Source organism: Ovis canadensis, chromosome 13 (genome assembly GCF_042477335.2).
Source record: "Ovis canadensis isolate MfBH-ARS-UI-01 breed Bighorn chromosome 13, ARS-UI_OviCan_v2, whole genome shotgun sequence".
Lineage (NCBI taxonomy): Eukaryota > Metazoa > Chordata > Mammalia > Artiodactyla > Bovidae > Ovis > Ovis canadensis.
The window spans coordinates 58,470,769-58,491,479 of NC_091257.1; the positions used below are offsets into that span (position 1 = coordinate 58,470,769).

Consider the following 20,711-nt stretch of genomic DNA (forward strand, 5'->3'; position numbering starts at 1 on the left):
CCACCTGAGTTTGGGTAAACTGCGGGAGTTGGTGATGGACAGGGAGGCCTGACGTGCTGCAGTTCATGGAGTCACAAAGAGATGCAACTGAGTGATTGAACTGATCTGAACTGAACTTACTACCAATTCTAACTCAAGAGAGGCATTTGAAAATAGACAAGTACAAAGAAAAGACAAAATTCACAGAAATCACTGAGTCACTTTTAGGACCTAGAAAAATTGTATTTTTTACAACATATATTAAGTATTAGAGATTAAAATAAACGTTCCTCCTAGAGACGCTGCTTACAACTCCATACACAAATCACTTTGCAGATATTAGTATCTAGAAAGTTGTAAACCTATCTCATGGATGTTTAATTCCTGATGCCTATCAGCCTGGATAAATGTTGGGAAATTATTTTGTGACATCTCTAAAATGCCGGCTTCTTTTCCAACCAGGGAAGGAATTATTTCCAAAAGATGAAAATGGAAAACTGATATTTGACTCAGTGGATCTCTGTCTTACGTGGGAGGTGAGTCCAGGGAAGAGAGAATCAGGGGAGGAGCCAGGAGAGGGGGAACCTCCTTCATCTCTTCCGCCTGTGAGAATGGACTATGGACCATCAGACTCAGCAGTTCATGAATCTAAGGGTTATGATGCTGAGGTTGTGGGGAGGAAACCGTTGCTAAAATGCTCCTCAGAGAGGAACGAAGGAGGAGAATATGGGGCAGTAAGGCAGGCATCTCTTTCCTTCCATGTGATATGTCTTCTCTAGAGTTTTTCTCAGGAGGAGACAGTAATTCTTGTGTCACGATATTTCCCTTTTTCTTCTTGATAATCAATGCTAATTAATTCTTGATGGATAACGGTGATTACCGTTTCAGCATTTATTTTTGCTCTATCATTCCATGTAATTGTTCACCACCCCTCCCTCCCAGGCCCTGGAGAAGTGTAAGGATGCAGGGCTGACTAAGTCCATCAGGGTGTCCAACTTCAACCACAAGCAGCTAGAGAAGATCCTGAACAAGCCAGGGCTCAAGTACAAGCCTGTCTGCAACCAGGTGAGCAGCTCGGCTCCTCTCCGTCCTGCTCTTCACAACCTCCTTCTTGCGCTGGAGCCTGATGTCTATCTTTCCTCCCCTCCCGTTCATCTGACCTTTGTGGACAGAAGATTCTAGAGTGCAGAGCCTCTGTCTGGATGGTGTGCATAGAACCCAGAATGGTATCCTTGTCTGATAAATTTGGGTGGAAAGGTGGGGAAAGCTTCCAAGTAAATTGAGGATAGAACCCAGAACTTAGAATAAGGAGAAGGCATTTTTCTGAGATGAAAACATGACCAGAAATTAGACTGGAAAGTGCCTTGTAGCAAACTGTGTATGGGTAGGAAAACCATGAAAAGATGGAATGGGAAGTAAATAAAAAATACAAATCATGTAAGACTGGCTTAAGAATTAGTGTGGAATGTTGATGACTAAATCCTTATTCTTGGAGGTCTCATCCTCTATGGGCCTTCAACAGGGGGCACAGAAAAATAAAAAGTGCTGGAGATGATAAAAACTGTCCAGGTTAGAGGATGAAGTTAAAGGCTCACGGTAAAACTGCTGCTGCTGCTGCTAAGTCGCTTCAGTCGTGTCCGACTCTGTGCAACCCCATAGATGGCAGCCCACCAGACTCCCCTTTCCCTGGGATTCTCAAGGCAAGAACACTGGAGTGGGTTGCCATTTCCTTCTCCAATGCATGAGAAACTAACAGGAGATAAAATATTTACTCTGAAATTTTTACTCAGATCTAGAGCCCATATTTTGACTACTCAATCTTGGACTGGTTCTCCCATCCATTTCCATCATAAAATTAACTATATAAACACACTTTTCTCTATTTCACTCTTGCTGTTGATATTTCAAGTTTCTGGTTAATGTTACAGTTTTTCCCTCAACATATTTTTCACTTTTTAATCATTCTCTGTCCTGTTAATATTACCTTTTCATATAATCTTTTTTTTTTTTTTGGAAAAGAAAGTTTGCTTTATTTCAGGTGCCAGCAACTGGAGGGGAGGGTGGCAGACACCTGCCCAAAGGCCAACTCCCCTGCACGCTTGACCAGGAGTAGGTGAGACCATTTATAGAGAGAGAGAGAGAGTGTGTGTGTGTGTGTGTGTGGTTACATGCAGAAACAGCATAGTCGTCTCTAACAGTCATCTTCACATTGGTCATCAGTGGTCTGACTAACATCACCTTGGTTGTATTAGGTACAGTTAACCTATAGTTTGGGATGCACCTGATCTGACACTCTTCTTGTTGGCTTTCTACAGGTGGAATGCCATCCTTATCGCAATCAGAGCAAACTGTTGGATTTCTGCAAGTCACATGATATCGTTCTTGTTGCCTTTGGTGCTCTGGGATCCCAACGAGTAAAAGAATGGTACTGAATCCTATTGAAGATAACTGGAAGTTTCCCTAAAATTCAAATTTTGATGGAATAGTTTACATTGTATGGTACTCAGATAGCTCTGCTAGGCAGTGGGGAGAGCGGGGAGGGATGGAATGAATTCTTCTATTTCCCCATCACCCAGTCTGTTTTCCACATTGTATTAGCTTGTCAACTCACAAGTAATAAATGTCTGTGTTAAGATCTACATATAGTCCCCTAATTGAGACCAGAGACACAACATTATGTCATGATTTACTTATTTATTAACCATGGAACACATTTCTAAAAATAGATGTTCCAAGCCTCTTATCTTATGTCTAAAATTAGGATAATAATATATAACTCATAGATCAATCATGATAGAAAAAATTTCAATGAACCATTTTTGTAAACATCTATAGGCCTGGCGTGCTGCAGTTGATGGGGTCACAAAGAGTTGGACACGACTGAGCAACTGAACTGAACTGATAGTAGAATAATAATGAAATAAATGTCTCTTACTTTGAGACTTCTCAATTTTCATTAGTACCTTAGGAAAGTGAAATTTATTTTATTTATTTTTCAACTTTCACACACAATCTTTATTATTTCCTTCCTTCTTCTGACTTTAGATTTTGTTTGTTCTTCTTTTTCTAATTGTTTTAGGTGGTAGGTTATTTTTTTTTTAATTTTAAAATCTTTAATTCTTACATGTGTTCCCAAACATGAACCCCCCTCCCACCTCCCTCCCCACAACATCTCTGTGGGTCATCCCCATGCACCAGCCCCCAGCATGCTGTATGCTGCGTCAGACATAGACTGGCGATTCAATTCTTACATGATAGTATACATGATAGAATGCCATTCTCCCAAATCATCCCACCCTCTCCCTCTCCCTCTGAGTCCAAAAGTCCGTTATACACATCTGTGTCTCTTTCCCTGTCTTGCATACAGGGTCGTCATTGCCATCTTTCTAAATTCCATATGTATGTGTTAGTATACTGTATTGGTGTTTTTCTTTCTGGCTTACTTCACTCTGTATAATCGGCTCCAGTTTCGTCCATCTCATCAGAACTGATTCAAATGAATTCTTTTTAACGGCTGAATAATACTCCATTGTGTATATGTACCACAGCTTTCTTATCCATTCATCTGCTGATGGACATCTAGGTTGTTTCCATGTCCTCGCTATTATAAACAGTGCTGCGATGAACATTGGGGTACATGTGTCTCTTTCAATTCTGGTTTCCTCGGTGTGTATGCCCAGCAGTGGGATTGCTGGGTCATAAGGGAGTTCTATTTGCAATTTTTTAAGGAATCTCCACACTGTTCTCCATAGTGGCTGTACTAGTTTGCATTCCCACCAACAGTGTAAGAGGGTTCCCTTTTCTCCACACCCTCTCCAGCATTTATTGCTTGCAGATTTTTGGATCGCAGCCATTCTGACTGGTGTGAAGTGGTACCTCATTGTGGTTTTGATTTGCATTTCTCTGATAGTGAGTGATGTTGAGCATCTTTTCATGTGTTTGTTAGCCATCCGTATGTCTTCTTTGGAGAAATGTCTATTTAGTTCTTTGGCCCATTTTTTGATTGGGTCGTTTATTTTTCTGGAATTGAGCTGCATAAGTTGCTTGTATATTTTTGAGATTAGTTGTTTGTCAGTTGCTTCATTTGCTATTATTTTCTCTCATTCAGAAGGCTGTCTTTTCACCTTGCTTGTATTTTCCTTTGTTGTGCAGAAGCTTTTAATTTTAATTAGATCCCATTTGTTTATTTTTGCTTTTATTTCCAGAATTCTGGGAGGTGGATCATAGAGGATCCTGCTCTGATTTATGTCTGAGAGTGTTTTGCCTATATTCTCCTCTAGGAGTTTTATAGTTTCTGATCTTACATTTAGATCTTTAATCCATTTTGAGTTTATTTTTGTGTATGGTGTTAGAAAGTGATCTAGTTTCATTCTTTTACAAGTGGTTGACCAGTTTTCCCAGCACCACTTGTTAAAGAGATTGTCTTTACTCCATTGTATATTCTTGCCTCCTTTGTCAAAGATAAGGTGTCCATATGTGTGTGGATTTATCTCTGGGCTTTCTATTTTGTTCCATTGATCTATATTTCTGTCTTTGTGCCAGTACCACACTGTTTTGATGACTGTGGCTTTGTAGTAGAGCCTGAAGTCAGGCAAGTTGATTCCTCCAGTTCCATTCTTCTTTCTCAAGATTGCTTTGGCTATTCGAGGTTTTTTGTATTTCCATACAAATCTTGAAATGATTTGTTCTAGTTCTGTGAAAAATGTGGCTGGTAGCTTGATAGGGATTGCATTGAATTTGTAAATTGCTTTGGGTAGTATACTCATTTTCACTATATTGATTGTTCCAATCCATGAAGATGGTATATTTCTCCATCTATTAGTGTCCTCTTTGATTTCTTTCACCAGTGTTTTATAGTTTTCTATATATAGGTCTTTAGTTTCTTTAGGTAGATATATTCCTAAGTATTTTATTCTTTTCGTTGCAATGGTGAATGGAATTGTTTCCTTAATTTCTTTTTCTACTTTCTCATTATTAGTGTATAGGAATGCAAGGGATTTCGGAGTGTTGATTTTATATCCTGCAACTTTACTATATTCATTGATTAGCTCTAGTAATTTTCTGGTGGAGTCTTTAGGGTTTTCCATGTAGAGGATCATGTCATCTGCAAACAGTGAGAGTTTTACTTCTTCTTTTCCAATTTGGATTCCTTTTATTTCTTTTTCTGCTCTGATTGCTGTGGCCAAAACTTTAGAATTTGTTGGAGAGCTGGTTTGGTGGTGCTGAATTCTCTCAGCTTTTGCTTGTCCGTAAAGCTTTTGATTTCTCCTTTGTATTTGAATGAGATCCTTGCTGGGTACAGTAATCTGGGCTGTAGGTTATTGTCTTTCATCACTTTAAGTATGTCTTGCCATTCCCTCCTGGCCTGAAGAGTTTCTATTGAAAGATCAGCTGTTATCCTTATGGGAATCCCCTTGTGTGTTATTTGTTGTTTTTCCCTTGCTGCTTTTAATATTTGTTCTTTGTGTTTGATCTTTGTTAATTTGATTAATATGTATCTTGGGGTGTTCGCCTTGGGTTTATCCTGTTTGGAACTCTCTGTGTTTCTTGGACTTGGGTGATTATTTCCTTCCCCATTTTAGGGAAGTTTTCAACTATTATCTCCTCAAGGATTTTCTCATGATCTTTCTTTCTGTCTTCTTCTTCTGGGACTCCTATAATTCGAATGTTGGAGCGTTTCATATTGTCCTGGAGGTCTCTGAGATTGTCCTGGTTTCTTTTAATTCGTTTTTCTTGTTTCCTCTCTGATTCATTTATTTCTACCATTCTATCTTCTATTTCACTAATCCTATCTTCTGCCTCCGTTATTCTACTATTTGTTGCCTCCAGAGTGTTTCTGAGCTCATTTATTGCGTTATTCATTATATTTTGACTCTTTTTTATTTCTTCTAGGTCCTTGTTAAACCTTTCTTGCATCTTCTCAATCCTTGTCTCTAGGCTATTTATCTGTGATTCCATTTTGATTTCAAGATTTTGGATCATTTTCACTATCAATAGTCGGAATTCCTTCTCAGGTAGATTCCCTACTTCTTCCTCTTTTGTTTGGTTTGGTGGGCAACTCTCCTGTTCCTTTACCTGCTGAGTATTCCTCTGTCTCTTCATCTTGGTTTTATTGATGCGTTTGGGGTGGCCTTTTTATATTCTGGTAATTTGTGGAGTTCTCTTTATTATGGAGCTTCCTCACTTTGGGTGGGGTTCTATCAGTGGCTTGTCAAGGTTTCCTGGTTAGGGAGGCTTGTGTTGGAGTTCTGGTGGGTGGAGCTGGGTTTCTTCTCTCTGTTTTTGAAGACAATGGTCTGCTTTTCTGGTTGCCTGATGTCCTCTGCCAGCCTACAGAAGTTGTTTTGTGGAGTTTGCTCAGCGTTGCAATGTTCTTTTGAGGAATTTGTGAAGGAGAAAGTGGTCTTCCCGTCCTATTCCTCTGCCATCTTTATGCTGTTCTCAGAAATGTGAAATTTAAAAACGATCCCTGTTTTTTTTTTTTTTTCCTTCTGTTTCTCTATTCATGCTCTTGATAATAGAAGAAAAACAACCTCTCAGAATTAAAGAACAATCCACGAGTTTGGCAGTCCTGGTCTCAACTCAATAATGCATTTGAATCACCTGCAGAGCTCTGTAAACACAGAATGGGAGGTTACACAGTTGAGGTTCTGATTCAGCTTGTCTTGAGCTCAGCCATGGAACTTGTATTTCTTACAAGATCCCAAGTGATGCCGATGCTGTTGGTCCATGGACCACACTTTGAGAAGCACTGTCTACAGTGGACCTTCTTGGTCTATTTAGGAAGTCTCTTCTCAAATGAGTCTCAGGTCCTCATCATTTCTGAATATCCTTCAAGTGTGAACCTGAACCACCCTGTTCTCTTGGAGGACCTAGTTCTCTCTGCCATTTCCCAAAAGCACAAGCAAACTCCAGCTCTGGTTGCCCTTTGCTACCACATACAACATGGGGTTGTGGTTCTGACTAAGAGTTTCAACAAGAAGTGGGTCAAAGATAACATGCAGGTGATGATAAGTGGGTCTATGGGCAGAGGGCTCCTAGGGAATATCCTTCACAAGGGTCATCCTTTGTCTGTCTCTCAAGGCTTGCCTTGAGTCAAGATGAGTTAACTGTTCTTTCCTGTGCATGAAAGCCTTGTGCGTATTCCTCGTGGTTTTCTCCACCTGATGTGGCAACAGGAGAGTTGGCATGACCAGAGAGGTTTACAGTTCAGTTCAGTTCAGTTCAGTCTCTCAGTCATGTCTGACTCTTTGCAACCCCATGAACTGCAGCACGCCAGGCCTCCCTGTCATTCACCAACTCCTGGAGTCCATCCAAACCTATGTCCATTGAGTCGGTGATGCCATCCAACCATCTCATCCTCTGTTGTTCCCTTCTCCTCCTGCCCTCAATCTTTCCCAGTATCAGGGTCTTTTCGTGAGTCAGCTCTTCACATCAGGGTGCCAAAGTATTGGAGTTTCAGCTTCAACATCAGTCCTGCCAATGAACACCCAAGACTGATCTCCTTTTGGTTGAACTGATTGGATCTCCTTGCAGTCCAAGGGACTCTCAAGAGTTTTCTCCAACACCACAGTTCAAAAGCATCAATTCTTCAGTGCTCAGTTTTCTTCACAGTCCAACTCTCACACCCATACATGACCACTGGAAAAACCATGGCCTTGACTAGATGGACCTTTGTTGGCAAAGTAATGTCTCTGCTTTTGAATATGCTGTCTAAGTTGGTAATAACTTTCCTTCCAAAGAGTAAAAGTATTTTAATTTCATGGCTGTAATCACCATCTTCAGTGATTTTGGAGCCCCCCAAAATAAAGTCATCCACTGTTTCCCCATCTATTTGCCATGAAGTGATGGGACCAGATGCCATGATCTTAGTTTTCTGAATGTTGAGCTTTAAGCCAACTTTTTCACTCTCCTCTTTCACTTTCGCTAAAGTTGAACAGAAAACAGAGATTTTAGCTCCAATGCTATGTCTCCAATTTATTATGTCACATTGTACAAATGATATCTTATTGTCTTTTTCTCAATTGATGAAATTGCATTATGTGATTCTTTTTAGGCCATTTTGTGTGTTTTAACAAAATGCTACACACTGAGGGACTGAGAAAAAAATGAAATTTGTTTTTCACAGTTCTGAAGCTGGAGTTCTGAGGTCAGGGTGCCCATGTGGTTGGGTGATGGCCCTCCTCCAGGTCACTGGCTTCTCCTTGTATCTTAACATGTTGGAGGGGCCACCAGAGCTGTCCCAAGTCTCTTATATGATATTGTTTAAATCTCATGCATGAGGGCTCTACGATTATGTCCTAATAACCTGTCAAAAACTCCTTTTCTAACACCATCAAGATGTGAATTTGGGGGTACAAAAATTATGGCAGTGATCTTTAACCTCCTAATTGTGGTTTTATCTTGTATTTCCATGAATACTATAAGGTTTTACTTCACATATTTAATCTCCTTGAGTTTCTGCTATTGCAAAGTTCCTGTTCAAGACTGTGCCTATTATTGCTAAGCTGTCTGTGTTTTAATTTCTGTCTAGGAGACCATTATTGTACCCTTGGTGTAGCTGTACAGGAAACTCTCCCCAGTTTTACTATTTAATGCAGAGATCATTTCTGCATCTCTCGATTCTGTACTTTGACAATCAGCCAGCACTCAGCTAAGTGGTTGTCCTCTAGGCTGGGCTCTCTTGGGCATTTGCAGTTCAGGGCTTTACCAGCTGGATGTGACTCTTGTCAGAGGAGCCTGCATGCTTCTCTGTATATTTTTTCATATATATTTAGCTAGACTGTGACAACTATCTCAGCACAGCCCTATGATCCCTAGTCAGTCAGTCAGTTGAGTTAGTCAGTCATGTTCGACTCTTTGCAACCCCATGGACTGCAGCACGCCAGACTTCCCTGTCCATTACCAACTCCTGGAGTTTACTCAAACTCATGTCCATCGAGTCAGTGATGCCATTCAACCATCTCATCCTCTGTTGTCCCCTTATGCTCTTGCCTTCAATCTTTCCCAGTATCAGGGTCTTTTTCAATGAGTCAGTTCTTTGCATCAGGTGGCCAAAGTATTGGAGTTCCAGCTTCAGCATCAGTCCTTCCAAGGAATACTCAGGAATAATTTCCTTTATGATTGACTGGTTTGATCTCCTTGCTGTCCAAGGGACTCAAGAGTGTTCTCCAACACCACATTTCAAAAGCATCAATTCTTCAGCACTCAGCTTTCTTTATAGTTCAACCCTCACATCCATACATGACTACTGGAAAAACCATAGCTTTGACTAGATGGACCTTCGTCAGAAAAGTGACGTCTCTGCTTTTTAATATGCTGCCTAGGTTTGTCATAGCTTTTCTTTCAAGGAGCAAGTGTCTTTTAATTTCCCAATTATGATCCCAAGCTAGGGAGTAGGAAAAAATCCTCTTCATGTCTAGGCTCAAAACTAACTCACCATTTCTTCTGGCAAATTTCACTGCCCAATGCAAGTTATGGGTCAGGCCAAGTCAAGGGTCAATTATATAGTCCCCTGAAAAATTGTTTTTGTGTTTGCATTCAAATTTGGCTCTGAAATACAACTGGAACTGATTTTCTAATACGATCTAAAATGATTACCTATTTTTTTTATTTAAATGGAAATCTAAGTGTCTACATTTTTCCACAGATTTTCACTGCCAACTGTCTCATATATCAAATGTTCATAAATACATTTCTGGTCTCTCCCTTATATTTAACTATTCAGTTTTCTGTACTCTGTTACAAAAGTATAAAATAAGTCTTGCTTTTCAGGATGGCATATTTTTCTTCTTTAAGGATATCTTGATTGCTCTTGATTAGCTATTTCTTATTTCAAACTTAGTATCACTTCACTGAATTTCACAAAATAATACGTGTTTAAGTCTTTGGTTCATATTGCACTGAAACACTACATCACTTTGGAGAAAATGAATTTCTTGATAAAATTAAGCTTTCCATTTCAAAATTATGATATGAATTTTTAATTATTTAGGTGTTCTCTAATGTCTTAAACACTTCATAACTTTCTCCACAAAGGCATTTACATAAAGTTTTTTAGGTTCAATTATAGGTAATTACTTTGCCAACAAAGTTCCGTCTAGTCAAGGCTATGGTTTTTCCAGTGGTCATGTATGGATGTGAGAGTTGGACTGTGAAGAAAGCTGAGTGCCGAAGAATTGATGCTTTTAAACTGTGGTGTTGGAGAAGATTCTTGTGAGTCCCTTGGACTGCAAGAAGATCCAACCAGTCCATTTTAAAGGAGATCGGAGCCACAACAGCTTTTTATTCAACATGCTTAGTTTGTGCTTTGTTTTTAAACATGTTTGGGGACTAATGGAACCAGGCAAGAAGTTAGAGGGTGAGCACTGTTATGCTCTCTTCTTGACAGTCTGAATGTCTTGTGGTTGCCCCTGTTCTAGCTCCCATTTTCAACGGAAGAAAGAGTCTTTACTTAGAAAATGAAAACTAATGATCCAAACAATAAATTCAAGATAGTGGTTTAAGTCTCTATTGCTTCATTACTAATAAATGGATATATATAATTACTAGTAACCACATTAACACTGTACATTTTCAACCATGCATTAGGAATATTATACTGTAAAGAGTTATGGGCCTGCCACTATTGCTCGTACTTTCATTCAGACCCAGTTTTAATAAACATGCAGAGTAAACTCTTTGACTAAGGAATTAGGGGAAATTACAAGGATACATGCAGTTTCCACTGAAAATATAGGTTGATAAAGTGATTGCTTAGAAATGCAGGCAGCTGCTCCACATCTATCACAATGCTGCTTCATTGTGGCTCTAATAATCAAGTGCAGAGTTTCAGAAAGGGTATGGAGTGCCAGTGTGGAAGATGTAACCAGGAATGGGATTTGTCTGATAAAGTTTATGTGGCTTAACTTTGGATCTCTTTAAGACTAGAATCTTGAAAGTGAAGAGAGACAATAATGCACGTACTTCAGATGTTCCAGGATTTTCAGGTAACTGGGCAGCTCTTTGGATGGTACTGCTATTAACCAGCCGTAAGAGTTCCTTCCAGCAAAGGAGCCCTTTACATTTTATGGAGATAGTCCTTAAAATACTCACACACCTGTAGTTTGGTTTCTCTGTTGTTCCTGTATTCAAATTTTCAAAGAAAAGTTTTATAGCCAGAGTTTTATAATTTGTTGCTTAAAGTTTTTTATGCCAGGTAAAAAGGAGCAGCTTTTCCCATTTTGAAGAAAAACCTTGTCATTTATTTTCTTGATGTAGAAAATAGACCAGTTTATTGTGATAGCTTACAATTTTTTGAGATGATTTCTGATTTTGAAATAACCCATGAAAGAACATGTGATCATGACAAATGTACAAATGGGATTCATTGTATCTGAAAGAGGCCTAAGTAGAAGAGAATTTAGAATTAGACTGGTTTTCACTAGGCACCATCCAGTTTCACATTCAGTGATTGAAAATTATTTCTACCTGACTTTAATCTTTGCTGTGGGATTTGATTCCAAATACCTTTGGATAACTTTCCAGTAGTTAAAAATTGAATTACTAATAGTCATTTGACTCAGTTCAGGAAGTGAAATGTCATATCCCATATGTAAAGTTTCTCTTTGGTACTTAATAATAACATGTCTGCCAAACAAACCAGTAAAGATTGAAGGACAGAGTTTCTCTAATCTCTGCTTCCATTATTCCACTAGGGCATATTAAAATGTTAATATTAGAAATCCAAACATCACAGATTTCTCCAGGAACTCACATATTTCTCCAGGAACTCATACTTCTCCAACCTTTAAGTCAGAATAGATATGTAAAGGTTAGAATTTTCAGAAGATTTTGTCTCCTTTGGTGATGGTATGCCACACCATAGATTAAAATGTTTTTCTCCCAGGGATAAGTATTCTGGCAATAAATTATCATCAGTCCTTAAGCAACAGTAATGTTTTCACCCTTACCTTAAAACCACCTATCACTGGTAATTTTAAAAGATTCATATTAGAATAACCTTCACAGAGACTTACTTCAGTAGCTTGTTTTTACTGTTCAGCATCTTCTCCTTCCCATGGTATACAAGATAATGTTAAAAGACTTTCATTGACTGGAGTTTTACAAAAGGCCACTTACTTTCTAATCTATGCATCTTTGGGATTATAGATTAAATTTTATTCTTTGCTGTAAAAAGGAACTGCTGTAAGAGTTAGAAACTCTGCACCTGTGTACATATATATTTTGGCAATAAAGCAGCATGGGCTGAGAAAAATAAATAAATAAATAAAGGAGATCGGTCCTGGGTGTTCTTTGGAAGGAATGATGCTAAAGCTGAAACTCCAGTACTTTGGCCACCTCATGCGGCGAGTTGACTCATTGGAAAAGACTCTGATGCTGGGAGGGATTGGGGGCAGGAAGAGATGGGGATAATAGAGTATGAGATGGCTGGATGGCATCACCAACTCTATGGACGTGAGTTTGAGTGAACTCTGAGAGTTGGTGATGGACAGGGAGGCCTGGCGTGCTGCAATTCATGGGGTTGCAAAGGCTGCAATTCATGGGGTTGCAAAGAGTCGGATACAACTGAGCAACTGAACTGAACTGATAGGTAATGAGTATGTTTGATATCAGATTCTTAAATAGGCTTTCATGGAGGAGCCTCCTTCTGACTCTGCTTCAGCTGAATGCTGTCACCCTTAGGGTGTGTTGGGGGGAGTTAATTAGTCTAATGTTAGCTCAGATTCAATATCGAGTCAGGAGTGTCCAATGACCATGCTTGGTAAAAGATTTTAATTTGTTTTTTTAAGTGATTCACTTAGATAAGGGACTGATGCACTGTAATGTTTGTGAGGTGGACAGTGAAAGAAAAGGTGTGGGAAGGAGAGGTGAGAACTCAGCAGAGGTTCCTAGGCTTGTTCACCTGGAAGCTGAGCACAGATACGGCTTCCCTGTCCCCTCTTCTTGTCTGCATCCAGCTGGAAACTCCTCCAGTCCCCAGGGGGACGCCAGTTCTTGGGGGAGTAAACATGGTTCTTTCCTTTCTTCCAGGTGTTTAACTTTTAACTGACTCTGGAAGATATGAAAGCAATTGATGGCCTCAACTGAAATAGAAGATACTATGAATTTCTACCATAAGTGACTTGCAGATGTTTCACACATATGTTATTTTCTGTAGCAGGCAGTTCAGTAGGGGAACTAAGTTTTTTAAAGCTTAATTCTTGGAAGACAGTCCTGATTTCCAGTATAGGAATAAACCAGGGGCTTTCTGCAGACCTCACACCAGAGGTTTCCTCTAGGACTTCATCTCAGACCAACCAAAATGTGATTGGAGCCCAGAACAGCGCATCAATAAAATCCCGACTTCACATCATAGTGAATTCACTACTTCGTGCCCTTGATTCCTGTGCCTGGTGTACCTCCTCTCAGGGCTGAGAGACTCAGGAAACAGAGGGCACAGTGTCTGCAGCCCAGTGTTCATTCAAGGACTTGTGAACATGTTTCATCTTTAATTCTTTTTACATCAGGGGAAAATAATTATATTAATAATAACTATATAATAATGACTCCATCATGCATTGCATTCTTGTTTTGTTGTTTTTGTTTAATCTCTAAGTCCTGTATGACTGTCTACCATCCCATGTGCTACAGCCCAACAGGCTCCTCTGCACTTGACATTTCCCAGGCAATAATATTGGAGTGGATTGTCATTTCATTCTCCAATGGATCTTGCTACCCTAGGGATTGAACCCAGGTTTCCTGCTTGGTAGGTGGATCCTTAACCACTGAGCCACCTGGGAAGAAGGCATTCGTATTAAGCCTAACAAAATTACAAAATGTATTGTTGATATTTTTTATGAAGGATGGTCCCATGAAACCCAATGTGCATCTGTGCTACGAAGTCACAGGGGGCCTGCTTCTACCCTGTCCCCTAAGTGTCTGGTGGATTTTCTTCCTAATGGGCATTTTTTTTCTCCAACACATCATCCACTTCTTTCAAATTGGTTTCCTCATTGGCCTTTTTTTCCCCTGTTGCAACTCCTACATCCTCACCCTTGTTATCTCACAAAGCTGAATTACCTGTAGATCATGAGCTTAACTGACCCTCCTGTGAGTGACTGCTGTGTCCTTAGCAGGACACACCCAGGTAAGATCATCCGGGTCTTCTGCTTTCTTGAGTAAAGACTCACACCTGTGTTGCATCTGTTCATCAGTGATTCATCCACTGTGGGGTCCCTACCTCCCGTACTTTGACTTAGTCACTAACATGGGATTCCAGCTGCCTAATTACTGCAGGAGGATGTCAAGACTCAAGAGACAGATGACTGATCAAACAGGGAGAAGCTGGAAGGGAGTTTAGAGAGAAGGGAATACAAATTATTGGTGAAATGAAGCTTTTGTTTCCAACAAAGGATCTCAAAACTCTCCCTATTGCTTGTAAGCTGTATCATGCTTCTGAGGAAAGCCATGATGAAAGAAAAAAAATGTGAAAGGTTATTTTTCTGTACTTAGGAGCTTTTAAGTATAATTCTATGTTCTTCATTAGGCTGTGAATGCCTAGACTTACTCCTCTTTGTGGGCTTGGGTCAATGGCACAGCTCCTGGCACTTGGAATCGCTCAGAGTGCACTTTTTAATTAATCGAAAAGGACAAATTCAGAAAGAAAAGTAAAAAGATGGAAAAAAAGGAAAACAGCAGTAATACTAATTTCTGAGTAACAAGTGTTTTAATGTATTATAAATTAAGAAAGGAATATTCCCTCTTTGAGCTGTGTGATTATTCAAGTGCTTGTGGTAGCTCTTCAATAGATGACAAGTTCCTTAATGCAGGCACTCTGCATTTATGGAGTGTTCACTAGCTTATCCATGGGTGTATGAAAAAGGGCAGCTAATTTATTCACTGGGCACCTTTTCATCATCTAGGAGCAGAAGTTACACCTGTGTCTGAGATGATCACTACAGTTATACTGCCAGGTCTTGTGCTCTTATATAAATTATAACAAGTCAAACTACCTGTCACTGTGGAGTGAATGTCACATGTGGATGTTGGGACTGGATGTGCAGGTGCCGTGTGCACATGGAGCAGACACCGCATGTGTGCTTGTCGGGGGAGAAGGAGGGACGTGTTTGTAGATTTAGAGTTTTAGCCCATCCTGACTGCATCATAGAGTAATACTGATTTAATGACATGACTGATTTAATAAATGAATCCTCCTCCTTCTCTTTCAGTGGTGTTGGTCACCCTGAGTATCCATTCTCTGAAGAATATTGACTCTCAACTCTCACTGAGATTCTTCAAGATTTTCTTTTGTCACTTTTGTACTTGGTGGAGGTACTCAAATGAAGTGTCTGAACTTTTGAAAGCTTGCCTTTCCTTTTTTAAAAATAAAAAGTTTTGTAGTAGAGCCTGAAGTCAGGCAAGTTGATTCCTCCAGTTCCATTCTTCTTTCTCAAGATTGCTTTGGCTATTCGAGGTTTTTTGTATTTCCATACAAATCTTGAAATGATTTGTTCTAGTTCTGTGAAAAATGTGGCTGGTAGCTTGATAGGGATTGCATTGAATTTGTAAATTGCTTTGGGTAGTATACTCATTTTCACTATATTGATTCTTCCAATCCATGAACATGGTATATTTCTCCATCTATTAGTGTCCTCTTTGATTTCTTTCATCAGTGTTTTATAGTTTTCTATATATAGGTCTTTAGTTTCTTTAGGTAGATATATTCCTAAGTATTTTATTCTTTTCGTTGCAATGGTGAATGGAATTGTTTCCTTAATTTCTTTTTCTACTTCCTCATTATTTGTGTATAGGAATGCAAGGGATTTCTGTGTGTTGATTTTATATCCTGCAACTTTACTATATTCATTGATTAGCTCTAGTAATTTTCTGGTAGAGTCTTTAGGGTTTTCCATGTAGAGGATCATGTCATCTGCAAACAGTGAGAGTTTTACTTCTTCTTTTCCAATTTGGATTCCTTTTATTTCTTTTTCTGCTCTGATTGCTGTGGCCAAAACTTCCAGAACTATGTTGAATAGTAGCGGTGAAAGTGGACACCCTTGTCTTGTTCCTGACTTTAGGGGAAATGCTTTCAATTTTTCACCATTGAGGATAATGTTTGCTGTGGGTTTGTCATAGATAGCTTTTATTATGTTGAGGTATGTTCCTTCTATTCCTGCTTTCTGGAGAGTTTTTATCATAAATGGATGTTGAATTTTGTCAAAGGCCTTCTCTGCATCTATTGAGATAATCATACAAAGCCACAGTCATCAAGACAGTATGGTACTGGCACAAAGACAGACATATAGATCAATGGAACAAAATAGAAAGCCCAGAGATAAATCCACACACATATGGACACCTTATCTTTGACAAAGGAGGCAAGAATATACAATGGAGTAAAGACAATCTCTTTAACAAGTGGTGCTGGGAAAACTGGTCAACCACTTGTAAAAGAATGAAACTAGATCACTTTCTAACACCGCACACAAAAATAAACTCAAAATGGATTAAAGATCTAAATGTAAGATCAGAAACTATAAAACTCCTAGAGGAGAACATAGGCAAAACACTCTCAGACATAAATCAGAGCAGGATCCTCTATGATCCACCTCCCAGAATTCTGGAAATAAAAGCAAAAATAAACAAATGGGATCTAATTAAAGTTAAAAGCTTCTGCACAACAAAGGAAAATATAAGCAAGGTGAAAAGACAGCCTTCTGAATGGGAGAAAATAATAGCAAATGAAGCAACTGACAAACAACTAATCTCAAAAATATACAAGCAACTTATGCAGCTCAATTCCAGAAAAATAAACGACCCAATCAAAAAATGGGCCAAAGAACTAAATAGACATTTCTCCAAAGAAGACATACGGATGGCTAACAAACACATGAAAAGATGCTCAACATCACTCATTATTAGAGAAATGCAAATCAAAACCACAATGAGGTACCACTTCACACCAGTCAGAATGGCTGCGATCCAAAAATCTGCAAGCAATAAATGCTGGAGAGGGTGTGGAGAAAAGGGAACCCTCTTACACTGTTGGTGGGAATGCAAACTAGTACAGCCACTATGGAGAACAGTGTGGAGATTCCTTAAAAAATTGCAAATAGAACTACCTTATGACCCAGCAATCCCACTGCTGGGCATACACACCGAGGAAACCAGAATTGAAAGAGACACATGTACCCCAATGTTCATCGCAGCACTGTTTATAATAGCCAGGACATGGAAACAACCTAGATGTCCATCAGCAGATGAATGGATAAGAAAGCTGTGGTACATATACACAATGGAGTATTATTCAGCCGTTAAAAAGAATTCATTTGAATCAGTTCTGATGAGATGGATGAAACTGGAGCCAATTATACAGAGTGAAGTAAGCCAGAAAGAAAAACACCAATACAGTATACTAACACATATATATGGAATTTAGGAAGATGGCAATGACGACCCTGTATGCAAGACAGGGAAAGAGACACAGATGTGTATAACGGACTTTTGGACTCAGAGGGAGAGGGAGAGGGTGGGATGATTTGGGAGAATGACATTCTAACATGTATACTATCATGTGAATTGAATCGCCAGTCTATGTCTGACGCAGGATGCAGCATGCTTGGGGCTGGTGCATGGGGATGACCCAGAAAGATGTTATGGGAAGGGAGATGGGAGGGGGGGTTCATGTTTGGGAATGCATGTAAGAATTAAAGATTTTAAAATTTTAAAAATAAAAAAACTTAAAATTAAAAAAAAAAGAAAAAAAAATAAGAAGAAAAAAAATAAAAATAAAAAGTTCATGAAACAATGAGCAATAAACACTTCAAGTAAGATTCTTGTTTCTGATCATTAAAATAATACCTCCAAATTGTAGAAAATTTGGAAAATAGAAGGGACCAGATAGAAAATAAAGATCAGTTGTGTTTACCCATTTAAAAATACTTACCTTTGGTATATTTACCTTGTGATTTTCCTACACAAATATGTGCATTTGTTTACTTACAAAGACAAATAAACTTCAATCGACAGAATGTATGCTTCTTTTGAAACTTAGCATAAGTATCTTGGTAAGCTAAAAGAATGATTTTTAAAAATCGGGTGTTGTATTTTACTTCCTGTAAAGCAGCACATTTTGCTCATTTATATAATTTCTTAATTGTCTGCCCATGCTTACAATTTTGATGAATCATTACATATTTTGAGTTCGTTCATTGGTCATTCAGCAAACCTTTATTGAACATTCTTTAGAAAGACATTGTTTCATCAAAAAATGTCAATAAGTGAAATAAATTCTTGAGTCTTTAGTCTCGTGGAGAATGAGACTGTGAATGGTATCAGGCGAATTTAGCTGTTAGAAATGGTTATGTGTCTGTTGAGATAGTTCTGCATAATGTCTTGCATTTCTGTACATCTATTCAGCAGAGACACCAACTACCCTTGATCCCACACAACTTTTCATTTCTACAAAACAGCCTTGAAGATAGAGACAGTGATTCCTGCATTTCTCTGGAACAGAAAACGCTTATTCCAGGAAGGAAGAGTGTTCATGGAACATTTTAGGGCCAGCAAGTTGGCTGATGTGGGTGGAATTTAGTGAGGTGGAGAGACAGGAGCTGGAGACAAGTCAGAGAGCCAGTGGGGCAGGGGGTCCTTGTCACCTAGGCTTTTAAAGGACTTTGCTGTGAGGGAAATGGAGAAGGATACTTCCAGAACACTGCTCTTTGGGCTACTCTCTGATAGCCGATGGCCACACTGGCCCGTCCAGACATCCTGCCTGTCTAAGCTGGCTCTGTACCCTACACTGCCCACTCTGCCCAGCATGGGCAGCCCTCGCCCTGGGGGGAGTAAACTGGATCCAGAGGCACTGAAGGGGTGTCTGTGGGCTGGGGGGCACACAAGCTGCCCAGTAAACTGGCCAAGTTCTGGACAATGTCCAGCCACCTTCTCAGCCTGTTCCAGGAGCATAAGCGGGTGCATGTCTCAGGAGAGGAGTCAGGTTCCCGGACCGCCTGGGTCTAGCTGGGTTCACAGTAGCTGCGGGGCTGCGACCTCCCGGGGTAATCCCAGGGCTGCAGTGCCCAGTGTGTGGTATGCACAGGTCTCTCTAGGGAGGACTTCTGAGGCCCTGTCCCCCCTTCTCATCTGGGGCCCTCTTGTGGGCTCAGTCCTGATCTGCCAGCTTCTCTTCCCTTCCCACCCAGCTCAATAGGGATGGTTCTTTACAGCCTTGGTGTGGAGGAGTCTTCCTGCTTGTGCCGTGTGTTTTCAAGAGATGGGACCCCCTAATGTGCTTCTGGGGGAGCTGAGCTCAGCATCCTCTTGCCCACCTGGAGCTCCTCCCCAGGACAGTCAGTGTGTGACACTCACTGTGCTCCAAGTGTGGCTCCTGTGATTGTTCAGGAAGAGTACGTGCTGATTTCTTTTCTTCCTTTCATGGATCAGGCTTCCCAGGTAGGGCAGTGGTAAAGAATCTGCCTGACAGTGCAGGAGATATGAGTTGCATCTCTGATCCAGGAAGATCCGCTGGAAAAGGAAATGGCAGCCCACTCCAGTATTCTTGCCTGGAGAATACCATGGACAGAGAAAACTGTGGTGTTCATGGGGGTCACAATAGAGGGGTCTTGACTTTGCAACTAAACAGTAGCAAAAATAGTTTCATGGTTCATGTTTTTCTCTCTTTTTTCCCTCTCTCTTTTTTCAGATTTGTTGTTTCACCTTTCTTTATTGTATGCCTTTTCTCTCTCTCCTTCTGTGTGTTCCTAACTGGGTACTTGGACAAGAACAGCATACCCACTGTTTGCGGATTTGTACCACATCCAGTTTGTCCTTTGCTAGTTGACGTGGCATGTCCCTGTTCTGGGGTCAGCCCAACAGGAATCTAAGGGAAACTCAAGTCATTTCTGAGTCAACAACTTACTGGCCCATGAGTGGCTTTCTGATTCTGGGAAATTAATGATTGTTTATGAACGTCTTATTACCCCCCAAATCCACACCCCAGTTCTATCATGGATTTACATGGTCTGTGTCTGTCCCTACCCTTAGTCCCTGGCCCTGGTCCCATACATATCTATTCCCCCTGCAGGTGTAATGAGCCACTCCAGCTGCTCTTCAGTTCAAGCTCAGACTTAAGTGAAATGGACACCATTTTCCTGGCAAGCTCCAAGTAGTGGAGAATATCGCATATAAGGATTTCTGCAATGAGTCTCCTTTGAGGGAGGCAGCAGGGTGCTGACCCGCTGACCTTTACAGATCAAGATGGCTCTGTTCAAGTCAGGGGAGAGATGAGTGTAAATAAAACATACGGAAATGTCCTTCCAGTCTTTTGGATCTTCCCTAGTTTTGCGTTCACTTTGTTGCTGTAGATGTTTTTTTGACTGGTTCCCAGAACTCCGACGACATTTTTCAGCTGCTTTCTTTTTCCATACTTCCCTTTTCGAGGGAGACTTCACTCCTCCTAGCTCATTATTTTGCTGACATCACTCTAACAACATCTGCTTGTACCAGTGCATCATGGTTTCCCTTACTCTTCCTAAATGTGTTGCAATTTCAGTTGTTTATTGGTTTTTCTTTTATGAATAATGTTTAGCACGATAACAAACTGTGTAAAATATGTGTTGGTTATATAATAAGAGTAATCTAAAAAGTTATGTAACTTAGTTCAAGGTATAAACACTCAAGAGTCTGTTTGAACCTGCACATGGTATCCACAAATTGTTAATAATTGACATCAATAAACACTTTGCCAAAATGTC

General features: G+C 39.9%; 1 protein-coding gene across 1 annotated transcript; it reads left to right on the plus strand.

The window, feature by feature from the left end:
• The first annotated feature begins 590 nt into the window (after window positions 1–590).
• Window positions 591–20,707, plus strand: LOC138416856 (dihydrodiol dehydrogenase 3-like). Its single transcript, XM_069546344.1, has 4 exons — window positions 591–713; window positions 922–1,044; window positions 2,295–2,404; window positions 20,042–20,707. The coding sequence occupies exons 1-4, from the start codon at window positions 591–593 to the stop codon at window positions 20,124–20,126; spliced, it is 441 nt and encodes a 146-aa protein (XP_069402445.1). The 3' UTR covers window positions 20,127–20,707.
• The last annotated feature ends 4 nt before the right edge of the window (window positions 20,708–20,711 follow it).